Source organism: Belonocnema kinseyi, chromosome 3 (genome assembly GCF_010883055.1).
Source record: "Belonocnema kinseyi isolate 2016_QV_RU_SX_M_011 chromosome 3, B_treatae_v1, whole genome shotgun sequence".
Taxonomy (NCBI): Eukaryota; Metazoa; Arthropoda; class Insecta; order Hymenoptera; family Cynipidae; genus Belonocnema; species Belonocnema kinseyi.
Window position 1 is genome coordinate 48,876,615 of NC_046659.1, and position 14,132 is coordinate 48,890,746.

The window sequence follows — 14,132 nt, forward strand, 5'->3', positions numbered from 1 at the left end:
ATTATGCGCATGAATCTCATGTCAATTGCGTTAATTTTACTCTTATCTTTTTCTTGATAAGTCCATGTCTCGCTACCGTATAGTACTGTCGGTACAAATATAACGTGTAAAAAACATATTTATTTCTTTTAAAAAATCCTCAACGTTTCGACCAACACTGGGGGTCTATCTCAAGAGTCGATATACATATCTATAATTTAATAAAAAAATGCGTGATCGTAAACGCTGTAATAATCGCCGAAGAAAGGAAAAACAGTTTTGGATCTGCTGCATCTACAATTGTTTTGTACGTTTGTAATTACAAGGTCAGTAACGTAATGGTAATAATGGCATACCTGTCTTACATTTCGACAAATTATGGTGAAAACGTGAGAAGTGACATGGACAAATGAATTAAATTTCAAAGTCGTCTCGTCTTTTTGAAAGAACAACGTACTTTTATAATTAAATGTCGCAAAGAAGCCCTTATTCCAGCTCATATTCTAAATTACACGAATAAGTTTAAAATTCACAATTTGCACTATAAAGTCACATTTAAATTACAGAATACTAAACTAACCACTCAAATAAAATTGTTAAATTTCGAAATAAATAACGTAGTTGAAAATATTCACGAATTAGGTCATATTTCCAATTATTTGAAATTTCGTTTATTTAGAAATATTAATAAAGATTCTTTACGTTTTTTCTTCGATTCGTAATATCAGACATAGGAAAAATTTAACGTTAGAAATGATCCTTAATATAAAATCTCTAAACGATATTGTCGATTTCGATTGTCGTAATACTCGATTTCATTGCTATATGCATGCGACACGAGACGTCAGTGGGTTAGACAGCATTGGAAAATATCGAAAAAATTGTTACGATTGCTCGTTCTTTGATAGCTACAGGCGTGCGACGGAGCAAAAATATCTTCGCACAGAGGCATCCGTGAGTTAAACAGTAATGGAACGTTACACGTGTTTTCTTGAAGTTAATGATCCAACGGAGCTGCCTTGGTCTGCACTTGCTTGTATTTTAGTGACGTTCATTGGCTACGGTGTGCGTCTGTACTTGATTTTTAAATACGTACGCGAACTAGAGCCAATGAGCGATGCCCAGTTCAAGCATGCGCAAGTATTTTTGGATCGCTGTTGGGAATAATAATCGAATCAAAATTCAAAGTCGGTAATACGAATCAACGCTTCTTATTTACCATCACCTTGCCACCCGTACCGCCGCAATACAGGGCCTCTGCTTGTTATTTATGATCGAATACTTATTTCAATTTAAGCCTCCATGCTTGTTATTTATGATCGTATTTTTATTTCAATTTCGGAAGGGACATTTTAAAGCCTTCAAAGCATTTAAACGAGCTATTTGCACCATTAAATATATCTACCCGAGTGCCTGCGGAGAATTGTTCAGAGCTTCTCAGAGCCTTGAGAATCTTTAGCATATACTCTGAGATTTCTATCGGTAGGATTAGTATATTTTTAATTACAAGTTAATGTTTAAGTGATTATTCTTTATTAATATAAACATTAAAATTAAGTAATATTCCTTTGAAGGAATTTTAATTCCATGGAATTTGTAATAATTTTTGTTATCAAATCCAAGGAAAGAGTGAGAAAACACTATGCAATATTTTATTAAATGATGAGAGAATCAAACAAGTTGATAAGTTCGTATACCTTGGTAACTTATTTACTAGGGACGGGAATATAGATGAGGAATTAGATAGACGAATAAATGAAGGTAAGAAGGTTATTGGTAGAGCAGCTCCCCTTATCAGAAGTAAAAATATATCAAATAAAGCTAAAATGACAATACATAATTCTATATTTGTACCGACTATACTATACGGTAGCGAGATATGGACTTATCAAGAAAAAGATAAGAGTAAAATTAACGCAATCGACATGAGATTCATGCGCATAATATGCGGGAAAACCCTGATGGACAAAGTAAGTAACGAGACAATTCTAAAAGAATGTGGTGCAGAAGAGACGCTAGTAGACACATTGGGAAAGAAATCGGTTAAGATGGTTCGGACATGTGGAGAGAATGTCAAATGAACGACTAACGAAACAAGTGTATCAAGGTAAAGTAAATGGCAGCGTGTCTAGAGGTAGACCGCGGAAAGAATGGTTAGAATGTGTGAATGAGACTCTAGTTAGAAGAGACATAAGAAGTCACAGAAACACGAGAGCCTGCATGAAAACATGCATGGACATAAAAGAAACTAGAGAAGTATGCCAGGACAGGAAAGTATGGCGGCAAATAGTTAATAAAAAGAGTGTCAGTAGAGTGAATGACGCCTAAAACAAAAGACCTTGACCACTAATGGACCCAAGTGGGGAACCTTACATCACGACTTCGTGAGGTTCTTCGCTTGGGGTGATTGCTAGAGAGATTGATCAGCAACTTGGGTCGGAGCAGTGTTGCGGAACGAACGTGTTATTTACTTAAATAGCACGAGAATTCTGGATCAATCTGAAAAATCTTTATCCCTTCCATACACTACTCCTTTCCCCTACCGTGTGAGTCACGCCTACCCCGAAAGGAAAATGGCTTAATGGTGTATTAATAATAAAAAATCAATTGCTGGTGTAAAATTCGAGAACAACTTTTTGAGATTTTGAGGTTAGGAATTAATTTTAGAATACAAGAGCCAGCTGCTGGTCACAGATTTAGATAATTTTTGCCACTTTAATGTAAATAATCCGTGTATCTACAAAAATCTATAAAATATTATTTTTTGCTATGAAAAGTTACGAAAATGTACTGTAAAAACTTTACGAAAGTTAAGCTTTCACTGATTTTTCTTAATACAAAAAAAAATACTCCGTGTTTAAATACATTGAAAATTAGTGAAATTTTTTTATACAACTTTCAAAAAAATTCCATTCAAATTTGTAAAATTTTTGGTGAAAAAGCAGAAACTATTTTAATCAGGATTAAAATAAAAAAATAGCTTTTTACGTATTTATCCTACGTCTTTTTGATAAATTTTTTAACTACGAGCAGTTCGCTCTTGAATTGCAAAATGTAATATTGACCTCAAAATCTTAATAAGTTGGTACCGCATTTTATATCAGCAATTAAATTTTATAACAAATTCCATGCATCATAGGAATAATACTTAGTGTTAATGTTTATATTGAATGCAAATAATAACTAAAACATTAACTTATAACTAAAAATACACCAATGTTACACTAACTTTACTCAATATCAGAAAAGTATCATTAAACTCCTTCTTCACGTTCACCACAAAATAGATGCATAACATATATATGCCTCCAATGTTTTATATGATTTTAAATAATATATGGTTTCAGAAATGTGGGATTGAATGAATTATGTTTAGTTTTATGGATGTATCGGGGCTTCATATCTTCCGACAATTTTGCCAAATACTCAATATTTATTTTATAAAAACACAATTTTGAAAAACTCCAGCAACAGATGCATACTATAGATGCATTCAAGGGAGAAGTTTTATATTTCTTACAAAAAACATAAATTTTCAACAAAATACGGGAATTTTCAAACAAATAATTCCATTTTTAACTAAAAAATTAATTTTCAATCGAAGAACAATATTATAAAAGTATTTAAAATAAGATAGAATTCACTTAAAATAAAGCAGGTTCTACACATTATTTAGCGGAATCTCTCAGCGATTAAAACTATTTTATAGTAAATTATGTAAGACGTTTTTTCCCAATATAAGACAGAAAAATCGAATTTAGACATCTATGTTAAAAAAAATAAAAAACAGATTAATTTCTCACTCATGAAATAATTTTTAACTAAAAAGATGAAGTTTCAATAGAAAAAAAAAATATAAAATTTTAAACAAAAATAGAATAATTCAGTTTTTAGTTTATAAAAGTTAATATTCAATTTAAAAAATGAAATTTCCTACAGATTATTTTAAATTTTAATTAAAACAGATGAACTTGACACCGAATAGTAAAAGTTTTAATAAAAAAGATGAATTTTCAATCACAACGATTAATTTTCTATTAACATTGTTTTAAAACAAATAATAGAATTTTCAACTAAATTAATTTTCAATTCAAGAACAATATTATAAAAAGTATTTAAAATAAGATAGAATTCACTTTAAATAAGGCAGGTTTTACACATTATTTTGCGGAATCTCTCAGCGATTAAAATTGTTTTATAGTAAATTATGTAAGACGTTTTATTTCGATTTAAGACAAAAAAATCGAATTTTGACATCTATGTTAAGAATAATAAAAAACAGATTAATTTTTTACCCATGAAATAATTTTTAACTAAAAAGATGAAGTTTTAATAAAAAAATATATATAATTTTAAACAAAAATAGAATCATTCAGTTTTTACTTTATAAAAGTTAATATTCAATCAAAAAATGAAATTTTTTACAGATTATTTCAAGTTTTAATTAAAACATATGAACTTGACACCGAATAGTAAAAGTTTTTACAAAAAGATGAATTCTCAATCACAAAGATTAATTTCCATTTAAAACTTTTTTAAAACAAATAATAGAATTTTATATTAAATTAATTTTCGATGCAAGAACAATAAAGAGTATTTAAAATAAAATAGAATTCACTTAAAATCAGGCAGGTTCTACACATTATTTAACATAATCTCTTAGCGTTTAAAATTGTTTTATAGTAAATTATGCAAGACGTTCTTTTCTGATCTAAGACGAAAAAATCGAATTTGGACATCTATGTTAAGAATAATAAAAAACAGATTAATTTTTTACCCATACCATTAATTCTCTGCAAAAAACTATTAGTTTTCAACCAACAATGGTATTACGAAAAATTCCCTTAAAGATATTAATTGTTAACAAACAAACAAAAATAAAGAAAATAGTTGAATCCTCAATAAACAAGATAAGGTTTTAACAAAGATAAATAATTTTATACCAAGAAGACGAATTTTCAAATGAAAAAATTAATTTTTAATGAAGAATATAATTTTTCATACTGAAATTGTACAGTTGAATTTTTAATCAATTTTTAACAAAATAGTTGAACCCTAATTAAAAAAATCAGTTTTCAAACAAATAGTGGAGTTTTCAATTAAAAAAAGATAAATTTTTAATTAAAAATATAAATGTACGAAACCAGAAACAGGATTTATTTTCAACCACGAAGATTAATTTTATATAAAAAAGACGATGTTTGAAACAAATAATTGAATTTTCAACCCAAAAATATTAATTTTTAATTCCAAATTTCAGTGTTCCACCAAAAGTGGGATAGTTAAATTTTCAGTTAGATAATTTAATTAAAAAAAAAAACAAAAAAAACGGAATGTGGAACTTAATAGTTTTGTTCTTTATCACAAAGATTAATTTTCAAACAAGAAGAATAATTTCGTACCATAATAACGAATTTTCGTCTAAATATGTGCATTTTCAAACAAATGGTTGAATTTTCGACCACAAACGAAGAACCTTCAACTTCAAATATCAATTCTCTACCAAAAATGGTATAATCCAATTTCATCTTACATAAATTAATTGTTGATTAACTATAAAGGAACTTTCAACAAAATAGTTGAATTATCAATTAAAAAGATGAATTTTCAAGGAAGTAGTTTTATATTTCTAACAAAAAACACAAATTTCAAAAAAATACATAAATTTTCAAACGAATGATTCCACTTTTAACTAAAAAAGATCAAGGTGCAATAAAAAATATCAAATTTTAAACAAAAATATAATAATGCGGTTTTTAGTTCATAAGAGTTAATATTCAATTAAAAAAATTAAATTTTCTACAGATTATTAAAAATGTTAACTAAAACAGATGAATTTGACACCAAACAGTAGAAGTTTTACCAAAAAAGATTAATTTTTAACCACAAAGGTTAATTTTCTATTGAAGAAATTTTTTAAGATAAATAACAGAATTTTGTACACATTTTTGATGGAAGTTGTTGGCTTTAAGGTTAGGTGAATTGAAACTAGTTAAGTTGTTTCAAACATTTCGCCACACAATGGTGGCCTTCATCAGTGTGTTTTATTAAATATGGAAAAAGTACACAATATCTTGTAGGTACGCAGTTTTACAATTCGAAGCATTATTTTTTCATTAATATCTTAGTTGTGAACTAATAAAAAATGAAAATTATTTATTTTTAAATTTAAATTTTTTTTTAAATTGTATTAAGAACTATTTATAAACCTTGCGGTACTCCTAAAACATTATTTTATTTTAAAGAAGTATAATTGATGAGAAAATTATATCAATGTAATATCAATTTTCAATTGAAAAAGTTGTTTTCAAATTATTTTTTCAGTGACGTATATGTAATTATATTAAATTTTTTATTATTTTATTCCTTTTTTGTTATTTTGCAAATAATCTGTTTGTAAAAAAATTATTATTATAAATTGTGAGAAATCTTATACAAATAATAGAATTTTTAACTAAATTAATTTTCAATCCTAGAACAATACAGTAAAAAGTATTTAGAATAAGATAGAATTCACTTAAAATCAAGCAGGCTCTATACAGTATTTAGCAGCATCTCTCAGCGATAAAATTTTTTCATAGTAAATAATGCAACACGTTTTTTTCCCGTATGAGACAATAAACACTCGAATTTGGACATCTATGTTAAAAATAATACAAAACAGATTAATTATGTACCCATAAAATTAATTCTCTACAAAAAACGATTATTTTTAAACCAACAATGATATAATGCAAATTTTCCTTGAAGACATTAATTTTTAATAAACGAAACAAATCAAGAAAATAGTTGAATCCTCAATAAACAAGATAAGATTTTAGCAAAGAAAATTAATTTTCTACCAAAAAGACGAATTTTCAACTAAAAAGAATAATTTTCAATTATAAATATAATTTTTCATACTAAAATGGTGCAGTTAAATTTTTAATTAAAAATATAAATATATAGAACCAGAAATAGGAATATTCCTTTTTAGTTGAATGAATTAATATTTAACATCAATTAAGATTTCAAAAAATTAGTTGAAATCCGTCGCGCTTAAGGCGCGCGACGGATAAATCTCGCGTATTTATGGGCGTCTTCCTATTCTGAATTGTCTACTTGAGTATAGATTAAGATTCTCAAAGCTCTGTAGGCTTTGAGGTACATATTCTCATCGTGACACTCGCGCTGCGCGCTAGATTTCCAACAGACATTTATAAACAGGTTTTGTTGAATCTTCTTTTCTCTCGTAACTTTCTTCGTTTTTCCACACATTTTTTTTGTTAATTCATCTTTTTCGTTTTCTACTTTGTGCACTCAAAAATTTGAATTTTCCATTTTTTTAAAAAATCAAAAAATTTGCTATGATAATCTTGTAGGGCTTTCAAAAAGAAATGTTTTTCTTCTTTTGACTCTTTTTTCATATCGTGCGTTTTTTGGCTTAATATTGTGATTTTCGTCCATTTAAAAAATGTTGAAAATTCTATAACTCTGGGAATTTTTTATCGAAAAAAGTCATGAGGATAAATTATTTGTCTATTTTAATACAGTAAATATTCGTGCATAGAATTTTCAAATTCAGAAAAAAGTGGTCTCAAAAATGTTCAAAATGCGCTCACTTTTTGAATTTTTATCAAAAATGGGTGGTTAACGAACTCGCCCTTTGTTTTAGGGCCTTAAAAGAGTGTGCTAAAGATGGATTTGATCCGTTTATTTTTTCTAGAGTTATCGTGTTTCAGTACGGACAGCCGGACGGATAGACAGACGCCATCGTAAAAATCTAATTTTCGGATTCAGGGGTCTCGAAACATGGAGATCCGTTGAAAAGCTGTGATGTCAAATTTCCGACAATTCTAATACTTTCTCAATCATAAATGATGAGAATGTAAAAAGACGATGTTTGAAACAAATAACTGCATTTTCAACACAAAAATATCAATTTTTAATTCAAAATTTCAATGTTTCACCGAAAGTGGGATAGTTAAATTTTTGAATAACGAATTTAATTAAAAAAAAAGAAATGTGAAACTTAATAGTTTTGTTCTTAATCACAAAGATCAATTTTCAACCAAGAAGACTAATTTCCTACCAAAAACATGAATTTTCATCGAAATATGTTCATTTTCAAACAAATGGTTGAATTTTCAACTAAAAAAGATCAATTTTTAATTTCAATTATCAATTCTCTACCAAAAATGATATAATCCAATTTTATTTTACATAAATTAATTTTTGATTAGCTATGAAGGAATTTTCAAACAAATAATTGAACCCCAATGAAGAAGAATTTCTAAATAATGTATCAAAACAGATAAATATGTGTCCAAATAGTTCAATCTTTAATGAAAAAAATCGATTTTAAACCAAAAAGATTAATTTTCTACCAAAATAGAAAAATTAAAAAAATTAAATTATTAAGTAGGAAAGGTCAATTTCTTATCAATTTTCAAATAACAAACTAAAAAGGAATTGTTGTAAATATCTGAATCCTTAATTAAAAATATTAAATTTTCAATCAAGAATATTACTTTTCTACACAAAATTTCGAATTTTCTATAAAATCTAGAAAGTTTGAAACAAATATATGATTTTTAGATAAAAAACATCATTTTCTAACCAAAAGTAATATAAATAGATTTTACCATTATAGAAATTAATTAAAAAAAGAGAAATTTGAAGAAAATCCTTGAATTTTCAATCAAAAAGGTTCGTTTTAAACCGAAACAGATGAAGCTTCAGTTATTAACTTAATAGTCAACGAAAAATGGGATAGTTCAGTTTTTATTTCAAAAAATAATTTTCAGCTTAAAGAAGTGTAATTCAAAAAAAAAAAAAAAATAATAAAGGAGTTCTCTACCAAAACAAATTTTAATTACAAATCTCAATAAATTTTTAACAAAAAATGGAAAGTTAAATTTTGACTTCAATAAATTAATTTTGAAAAAAAAATGGTCAGAAAAATGGTTGTATCCTAAATCAGCAAGATGAATGTTCAAACAAGAAGATTAATTTTCTACTAAAAAAGACGAATTTCTAACAAAATCCCTAAATGTTTCAACAATTAGTTAGATTTTTAACTAAAAAAGATCACACTTTAATTTAAAAAATTAATTTTCTACCAAAAATTTCATAGTTGAATTTCAAAAAAAAAAAAAAGAATTTTCAAAAAAATAGTACATTTTTTAACCAAACAGATGAATTTTTAACAAAAATTATTAATTTTCCAACTAGAAAGACGAATTTTCAACAAATAAAGGATTGCCAGTTAGGAACTAAAAAAATTTGTCCCAATTCTTAAACTTTCGACTATTTTTCTGTAAAACAGTTATAACACCCTTACTCTCCATCTACCAGCAGAAACCACATTTTTCCCAACACCTTCACCCCACATGATAAGTTTTCAAGTATTTATTTGTTGAAAGTGTTATTTTTAATTCAAAATTTCATTAATTTCAATGTAATTTGAAATATAATAATTATAAGTTTAATTTTTAAGAAAATATTGATGTTTTTCATAAACTTTAATGTGAAAAGTCCAGGGGAAAGTGGGAAACTTAACTAAGCCCGAGATTTGACAATTGGCAGAAATTTGCGTTCAATAATTTAATTTTTGTCCAACATTGTAAGGATTTATTTACTCTTGTAATCAAAATTCGTAAAGTAATCATATATCGCGTTATTCCTTACAAAGTAGTGTAATGATTTTGTATAAGTCGGAATAATGAAACAGTTGTTACTCAAATTTGTATGACATTGAACGCATATTTTCAGGGGAGAGTTTACTTTTGGTGTAAAAATGCAAAGTTCATTATTTAAAGAATATGATTATCTTCAACGTGAGTTACAAAATTGTAATAAATGCTATTCATCAATATTAGGTGTAAATTAATTTTTAATAAAAAAAGCTCATTTGGAATAAAATACTTCCATTTCATTTTCCACAAAAAAATATAAAATTGGTTGAAACCCTATTATAAAAGATTAATTACAGTTTCAGATACAGAACTCATTCTCTTGTCGTCTTCTATTATTTTATTTTAATATTTTGTAACATTCATTAAATATGTATGACATAGAAAAGATAGGCTTTTCATTTATTCTTTTTCATAAAAAGATAAAAAGGCGCGCGCAAGCCTGCTAGTTTTATTAAAAAGTCTCAATGGTTAAAAGATAGAAACTTCAAAACCACATTCCTTTATGACTCAGGTATGTTTCAATATAAAACTTTTACGTTGTTCAAACGAATATCCTTTTTACGACACTAATTATTGCAACGTTTACGCTCATAAATTTTATTATTAAATTATAGATATGTACATCGACTCTTGAGGAAGACCAGCAGTTTGGTCGAAACGTTGAGGAATTTTTAAAAGAAATAAATGTTTTTTTACATGTTATTTCGGATGATTTTATTTTGACTTCATCGTTGACCGTAAGAACGAATATATTGCTGAATTTAGCTGAAATACTTACTGAATGTGAAAATTTTAATTTTTTGTAAAAATTGGTCACTATACTCGTAAAATTTGGTAAGTGTCTGAATAGACAAAAATAAAATACAGTCAAACCTGGATTTAATGCCCATTTTGGGACTGAGGATGACATTAAATCCAGAGCCTCGGAACTATTTTGTCTCCCTTGTTTCTCTGTTTCGTGACACTTGCGTGAGCACCGCAAAAGCGAGCCCGGTAAAGCGAGACTCCAATATATTGTATTTTCTTGTAAAAATTTTCTTTCATCAGAGTAAAGGTCAATTTGAGTAATTTTATGTTTAAAGCGTTTAAAATGGAATGCTGTGAAATGTAGCGATTTAAATTTAAATGTATAAAAAAATAATTATGTATTATGTGGGCACAGATTTAAGTAATTAAAAATGGTGTAATTTGACATTATGATGAAATAATGAAAAAGAAATAATATTAAAATATAATAATTTAGAATTGAAATCTTTTAAAATTAGCTGACTGTTAGGGTCTCTAATTTGGAAGCAATTTTAGAATTAAATTGATTTAATTTATAAAGATTACAATTTTTAATTGTACATGAATAAACGTTTGCACTTGAAATTGCTGAATTTGAACATTCTTAAATCTTCGAGTTCAGGAAAATTCTACTTTGAGTGATTTAATTTGCAGTTTAGTGTCGAATACTTATGCAAATAAACACAATTTTAGCTATAAAAGCTTGCATTTTTTAAATCCTACAATGACCGAGAAATACTGATTTCAAGACAGCATTTTTTCGTAAATTTCATAGGTCGTCATAAAGTTTTTTGAATAAGCTCTAAACTCGCATTAAAAGCAATAATTCTTCAAGATAGTGAAATATAAAATAATTTCGTGTGAATAAATTTCACAAATGGTATCATTATCAATTAAATAAAAATCTGACACAATAATGCCAAGTCTATAATCCTTTCGTAAATGCAATATTCAGTAACATACATCATAATATAATTATGAAGTTTATTATATTATATTTGACGGCCAAATGGCCCAAGAAATTCAGTTAAACACATCAAAACAATGCTTACAATCACAAAACACTAAATAATTTTTACTTCTATGTAATCATTTGAAAAAAATTTCTTTATATAAATTCAATACTAATACACGAGGCATTCCACATCATATTTGCCACTAAATTTGTTTTTCACATAAAATATCTTTTTTCTTGTTTAGCATTCAAAAATATTCGATACGTATTTTTTTATTTTAATATAACACGCAAAGGTTTCGAGAAATTATTTTTTTAAATTTTATGTTCATAAAAAAGTACCTTTTTTAATTGATTATACTGCAACATTAAACAAAGATATGAAAATTCATACGGAAGATAAAATGTGGGCCTTTTCCTCAACTTTCGAATAAAGTATACTGAAATCCACTTTAATTATTTAATTAATAATATAAATCAAATATTTATAAACAAATAGATTATTTTCAATTTGGACCTGTTTTGAAACGTTTATTTTAACGAGTGGACTGAACGTTTTTCTTGATCTGGTAAAACTTTGGGAGTAGGCAGTCAAATACTTTCGAAACAACGCATTTTTTAATAGTGGCTCGCGCGCGCGCAGTGTACCGCAGCGCTACTCGCTCCAACTCTACGGCCTACGCCGTATTTGTTTATATAAATTTGATTTATATTATTAAATAAACAATTAAAGTGGGTTTTATTATACTTTATTCGAAAGTTGAGGAAAAGGCCCACATTTTATCTTCCATGTGAATTTACATATCTTTGTTTAATCTTGCAGTATAAGCAATTTAAGAAAGGTACTTTTTTATAAACATACATTTTTTAAATTTTCTCTAAAACTTTGCGTGTCAGATTGAAATAAAAAAAATAGGTATCGAATATTTTTGAGTGTTAAGGAAGAAAAAAAATTTTACTTTCAAAAAAAATGTTGGTGGCAAATATTGTGTGGAATTCCTCATACATTAGATAATATGAAGTAATAAGAAAAATACCTTATCAAACGAATATGAATCTAAAGGAACACATCCTTTGCAATCCTCAGCAACTGCAAATTGGAAACCAACAACCACTAGAATTGCGAAAATCGGACTTAATACGTTTCGCATCTTGAAGGAAAATAGTCTTCTATGCTTTGATTAAAAAAATGTTTCCCTTCTTCCTTTTTTATGACTTTGCCGGGTAGACTTTCAATTACACGCTGCTGATAAGGAGTCTCTTATTATTTTTATTATATCACTTGTATATTTTCATATTTCTTCTTTCTTTGTCTTTTTAATTTTTGGTAACTGGGCAGTTGATCTCGAGTCTTTTACTGACAACTTCAAAAAGGTTCTTTTCACAGGTGTCTCCTGTTATGATAAGGTGATAACTACTACAATGGTTAGAAGCGAGGAAATGAGACCGTTTGAGCCCGGTTGCTGTGTGTATACAACGTGTACAAGATATGTAATCGTAAAATAATATATCTTGGAGTCTGCCCAAACGCCACGTTCTGCTGTGCGACGAATCAGACTGAGCCACGATCAGTTGTGTGTCAAAACGCGGATATCTCTGGCATGCGCAATAGCAGTATAGTGATACCTGTGTGACGTAGGGCTAAAGCCTACTTAGTGAATGCATACGTCATCTAGCGGCTTTAAGCATACATGCTCAAGTCAAATAGGGACTTATCTTACCGGTAATATTTAAAAATTCTAAAAGCGCTAAATTGAAATTAAAACTTGAGAATCAGAACCGATAAGAAAATAAAAGCCGAATATTCAAATCAAGCCGATCGCGTAGGACTGGAAATGAAACCCGAAACCCCAAAAATACAAAATAACGGTATGAAAATAGTAAAATGAAAACACAATGAATAAATTAAACAAATAAAACGTAAATTGGAAAAGAAAGCAAAAGAGGATCCCATAATCATAAATATTTATGTTCGAAAGGACACTTTATGCCAAAATAAAAGAAAAACCTTTTACCAAAAATAGAAAATGCATTAAAATCAAATTCCCACGAAATAAATTTCCAGATGTGTGAAAACTTAGAAGCCAAATTCCCAAAGTGGTAAATTGCCTCTTTCCTTTTCCTTTTTTTTTTTTTTGATCTCTTTAAGTCAACACTTAATCTAAATCACAACCCTTCTGAAGATATTAAGATAAAAGCGCGTAAAGTTGAAAAGACCATTTTCCCAAGACCCTAAGCTATAAAACGTAACTTGAACCCCTTTTTTATGGCATTTTTTATGAAGGCCCCAGGCCCTTCCTCATAAATCGAAGGAACAAAAAAAAGGTCCTATTGTCTACAAAACACATGTAGCCAACAGCAGAAAATCGAGTCACCAGATAACTGACCCCAGCGCTCATATTCCAATATTTATGACTTAGGGAACGTCTCCACTTACGCCCCAACAAATCGACATCTCAAAGCCAAATGTCAAACCAAAATTGACCTGCCCAATTGCCCTTTTAAAATCACTTGACAAAGGGGGGTCCAAATAAGATTTTTATCGTTTTTCCTGGAAACTCTTCTTTTCTACACTATTATCCCCTCCCATACATAACCATTTTAAACCAGTTTTCTTGCGTAATAAGGGCGTGGGCAAACTTTCCTTCCTAAATTGCGATTGGCTTAGTTCTGTACTAAATTTAATTTTAGGATCCATGATAGGCTAACCCAATTTTTCCTAGGCGTGGCCTAGC

General features: G+C 28.1%; 1 protein-coding gene across 1 annotated transcript in view; it reads right to left on the reverse strand.

Moving 5' to 3' along the window:
* LOC117169035 (endoplasmic reticulum resident protein 29) overlaps positions 1–12,960 on the reverse strand; it is a 17,467-nt gene extending 4,507 nt beyond the window's left edge. Inside the window, exon 1 of the mRNA XM_033355113.1 lies at positions 12,435–12,960. Coding sequence (XP_033211004.1) covers positions 12,435–12,548 — 114 coding nt within the window. The 5' untranslated portion in view covers positions 12,549–12,960. The remainder of the gene's footprint in view (positions 1–12,434) is intronic.
* Between the last annotated feature and the right edge of the window lie 1,172 nt (positions 12,961–14,132).